The following is a 4,025-nucleotide window of genomic DNA, read 5'->3' as shown; positions in this document are numbered from 1 at the left end:
AAAATGGGGAAAAGGGGAAAAAAGGGAAAAAGGGGAAAAAATGGAAAAAAGGGGAAAAGGGGAAAAGGGGAAAAAGGGGGGAAAGGGGGGAAAAAGGAAAAAAAAGAAAAAAAGGGGAAAAAGGAGGAAAAGGGGAAAAAGGAGGGGAAAAGGGGGGAAAAAGGGGAGAAAGGGGAGAAAGGGAAAAAAGGGGAAAAAAGGGGAAAAAAGGGGAAAAAAGAGGAAAAAAGAGGAAAAAAGAGGAAAAAAGGGGAAAAAGGGGAAAAAAGGGAAAAAGGGGGAAAAACGGGGGAAAAGGGGGAAAAGAGGGAAAAAAGGGGAAAAAAGAGGAAAAGGGGGGAAAAGGGAAAAAGGGGGGAAAAGGGGAAAAAAAGGGGAATGGGAATAAGGGGGGGGAAGGGAAATGGGAATGGAAAAAAAGAGAAAAATGAGGGAAAAGGGGGAAAAAGGGGGGGGAAAGGAGGAAAAGGGGAAAAAAGGGGAAAAGGGGGGAAAGGGGGGAAAGGGGGGAAAGGGGGGAAAAGGGGAAAAGAGGGATGGAAAAGGGGGGAAAAAGAGGGGGAAAAGGGAAAAGGGGGGAAAAGGGGGAAAAAGGGGGGAAAAGGGGGAAAAGGGAAAAAAGGGGGAAAAGGGGGAAAAAAGGGGGGAAAAAGGGGGGAAAAAGGGGGGAAAAAGGGGGGAAAAAGGGGGGAAAAGGGAAAGAAGGGGAAAAGGGGGGAAAAGAGGAAAAAATGGGAAAAAGGGGGAAAAATGGAAAAAAGGGGGGAAATGGGGAAAAGGGGAAAATGGGGAAAAGAGGGATGGAAAAGGGGGAAAAAAGAGGGGAAAAGGGAAAAGGGGGAAAAGGGGGAAAAAGGGGGGAAAGGGGGGGAAAAGGGAAAAATGGAGGGAAAAAGGGGAAAAGTGGGAAATGGGAATGGTGAAAAAAGGGGGAAAAGGGGAGGAAAAAAGGGGGGGAAGGGAAATGGGGATGGAAAAAAGAGAAATGAGGGAAAAGGGGAAAAAAGGGGGAAAAGGAGTAAAAAAGGGGGAGAGGGGAAATGGGGAAAATAGGGGGGAAAGGGGATTGAAAAGGGGGGGAAGGGGATGGGAAATGGGGGGAAAGGGGAAAAGGAGGGAAAAGGGAAAAACGAGGAAAAGTGGGAAATGGGGATGGGGAAAATGGGGGGGAAAGGAAATGGGAAAGGGGGAATGGGAATGGGAAAAAAAAGGAGAAAAATGGGAGAAAAGGGGAAATTGGAAAAAAGGGGGGGGAAGGAAGAAAAAAGGGGGGAAAGGGGAAATGGGAATGAAGGGAAAAGGGGAAATGGGGGAATAGGGGGGAAAAGGAAATGGGGAAAAGGGAAATGGGAATATGGGAAAAAAGGAGGAAAAAAGGGGGGAAAAGGGGGAATGGGAAAAAGGGGGGAAAGGGAAATGGGAATGGAAAAAAGAGAAAAATGAGGGGAAAGGGGAAATGGGAATGGGGGAAAGGAGGAAAAAGGGGAGGAAGTGGGAAAGGGGAAATGGGGAAAAGGAAATGGGGGAAAGGGGAAAAAAGGGGGAAAGGGGAATATGGGGATGAAGGAAAAGTGGGAATGGGAAAAAATGAGGATAAAGAGGGAAAAGGGAATGGGAAATGGAGAAAATGAGGAGAAGGGGAAATGGGAATGAGGGAATGGAAATGGGAAATGAAAATGGGGAAAAAGAGGGAAAAGAGGGATAAAGGGGAGGAAAAGGGGGAGAAAGTGGGAATGGGAAATGGGGGAAAGGAAATTGAGAATGGGAATGTGGGGGATAAGGAAAAAAGGGGGAATGGGAATGGAAAAAAGGGGAAAAAGAGGGAAAAAGGGGAAAATTGGGGAAAAGGAAATGGGGGAATGGGGAAAAAGGGGAAATGGGAATATGGGGAAAAGGGGGAAAGGGAAGAAAAAAGGGGGAAAGGAGGGAAATGGGAATGGGAAAGAAAAGAGAGAAAAATGAGGAGAAATGGGAAAAAAAGGGGGAAATTGGGAAAAGGGGAAATGGGAATGGGGGAAAAAGGGGAAAAGGGGAGAAAGGGAAAGAGAAAAAGGAAAAACAGAAGGAAAAGGGGAAAAGGGGGAAGGGGGAAGAGAAAGGGAAATGAGAAAAGGGAAAAGGGAAGGAGGAGGGAAAAAGGAGAAAAAAGAGGAAAAAAAGGGGAAAACCGGGAGGGAACGAGAGAGAGGGGGAGGGGGGGAAAGGGAAACGAGAAACGGGAAAAGGGAAAAAAGGGAAAGCGAAAGGAAAAGGGAAGGAGGAGGAAAAGGAGGAAAAAGGGATGAAAAAGGGGAAGAGAGGGGAAAAGGGATGGAAGGAGAAGGAAAAGGGGAAGCGGGGAAGGAACGGGGGGAAGGAGAGAGAGGAAAAGGGAGCGGGGTCGGTAACGGAGGCAGCGAAACGGGAACAGTCCCGGTTCCACCCCCGCTGCCCCAGAACCGCCTCCGCTCCCCCCTGCACCTCCTGAGCCCCTTCGGGACCCCAAAATCCCCCCCGGGACCCCCAAATCCCGCCCGGGCCCGCCCGGGGCTCCCCCGGTACCTCCCGGGGCCTCCTCGCTCCGCCACAGCCGCGCCGGAACCGGGGGTGACGTCAGAGAGGCGCGCCGGAAGTGACGTCATTGGGAGGACCAATATGGCGGCGGGGCCTGAGGGGAGCGGGCGGGAAATGTTCACGGTTAACGTTTATTAATTGAAAACGTTTATAAATTTATTAGAGTGTATAAATTTATAAGGTTTGTATGTTTATTAAAGTTTTCTCCCCAAAGCAGCTTTTTTTCTTTGTCGTTTTGAGCAAAAGCGGCTTCAGAGGCTCATCCGGACCCCACCAGGGAAATTTCCACCCCAAATCCGCCCTAAATCCGCCCTAAATCCCCCAAAACCGCCCCAAAATCCCTCAAAACCGCCCCAAATCCACCCCAGATCCCCCAAACCAACCAAATCCCCCACAGAGCCCCCCAAAATCCACCCCCGATTTCTCCCCCAAATCTTCCCCAAATCCAACCCAAATCCCCCCTAAATTCCTCAAATCCCCCAAAAATCCCCCTTAAACCCCTCCAAACCCCTCCAGACTCCCCTAAATCCCCCCAAAACCCCCCAGATCGCCCCCAGACACCCCCAAATCCAACCCAAATTCCCCCAGATTCATCCCAAACCCCTCCAGATTCCCCCAAATCCCCCCTAAATCCCCCCAAATCTCCCAGATTCCCCAAATCCAACCCAAATCCGCCCCAAATCCCCCAAATCCTGGGACAAAGGGTGGATCTGAGAGATCTGGGGGATTTTGGGGGGGATCTGGGGGGATTTAGGGGAATTTGGAGGAGTTTGGGGGGGATTAAAGGGGATTTTTGAGGGAATTTGGGGATATTTGGGGGAGATTTTGGGGTGGATTTGGGGGTTTTGGGATGACTGTGGGGGATTTGGGGGAATCTGGGGTGTTTGGGGGGATTTATGGGGATTTTTGAGCGGATTTGGGGGGTTTAGGGGGGATTTAGGGGAGATTTTGGGGGGTTTGGGGGGGATTTGGGGGGGATTTGGGGGGATTTGGGGGAATCTGGGGTGTTTGGGGGGATTTATGGGGGATCTGGGGGGATTCGAGTGGATTTGAGGGGATTTGGGGGATTTGGAGGGGTTTGGGGGGGATTTAGGGGGGATTTGGGGAATCTGGGGGGATTTTTGAGGGGATTTTGGGGGGATTTGAGGGGATTTTGGGGGGATTTGAGGGGATTTGGGGAGAAATCCTGGGCTGAGTGGGGCTGGGATGGAATTCCCAGAGCAGCTGAGGGCGGGGAGGGAAGGCAGGGATGGAGATCTGGGATGGAGATGAGGGATGGATTTTGGGATGGAGGTTTGGGATGAAGGTCTGGGATGGATTTTGGGATGAATTTCTGGAATGGAGATGTGGGATGGATTTTGGGATGGAGGTTTGGGATGGAGGATACAGTCAGGGATGGAGATTTGGGATGAATTTCTGGGATGAAGGTTTGGGATGGAGGTCAGGGATGGATTTTGGGATGAAAATTTGGG

At 50.6% G+C, this 4,025-nt stretch overlaps 1 protein-coding gene across 1 annotated transcript in view; it reads right to left on the bottom strand.

Moving 5' to 3' along the window:
* Nucleotides 1–2,621, bottom strand: part of LOC311164381 (adhesion G protein-coupled receptor L1-like) — a gene marked incomplete at both ends in the record, with an annotated part of 38,133 nt that extends 35,512 nt beyond the window's left edge. Inside the window, one exon of the mRNA XM_084223820.1 lies at nt 2,542–2,621. Within this exon, the coding sequence (XP_084079946.1) occupies nt 2,542–2,621 (80 nt within the window). The remainder of the gene's footprint in view (nt 1–2,541) is intronic.
* Between the last annotated feature and the right edge of the window lie 1,404 nt (nt 2,622–4,025).

The sequence above is a fragment of the Fringilla coelebs genome (assembly GCF_963513975.1).
Source record: "Fringilla coelebs genome assembly, chromosome: 32".
Lineage (NCBI taxonomy): Eukaryota > Metazoa > Chordata > Aves > Passeriformes > Fringillidae > Fringilla > Fringilla coelebs.
This window is presented reverse-complemented; position numbering and strand designations above follow the sequence as displayed.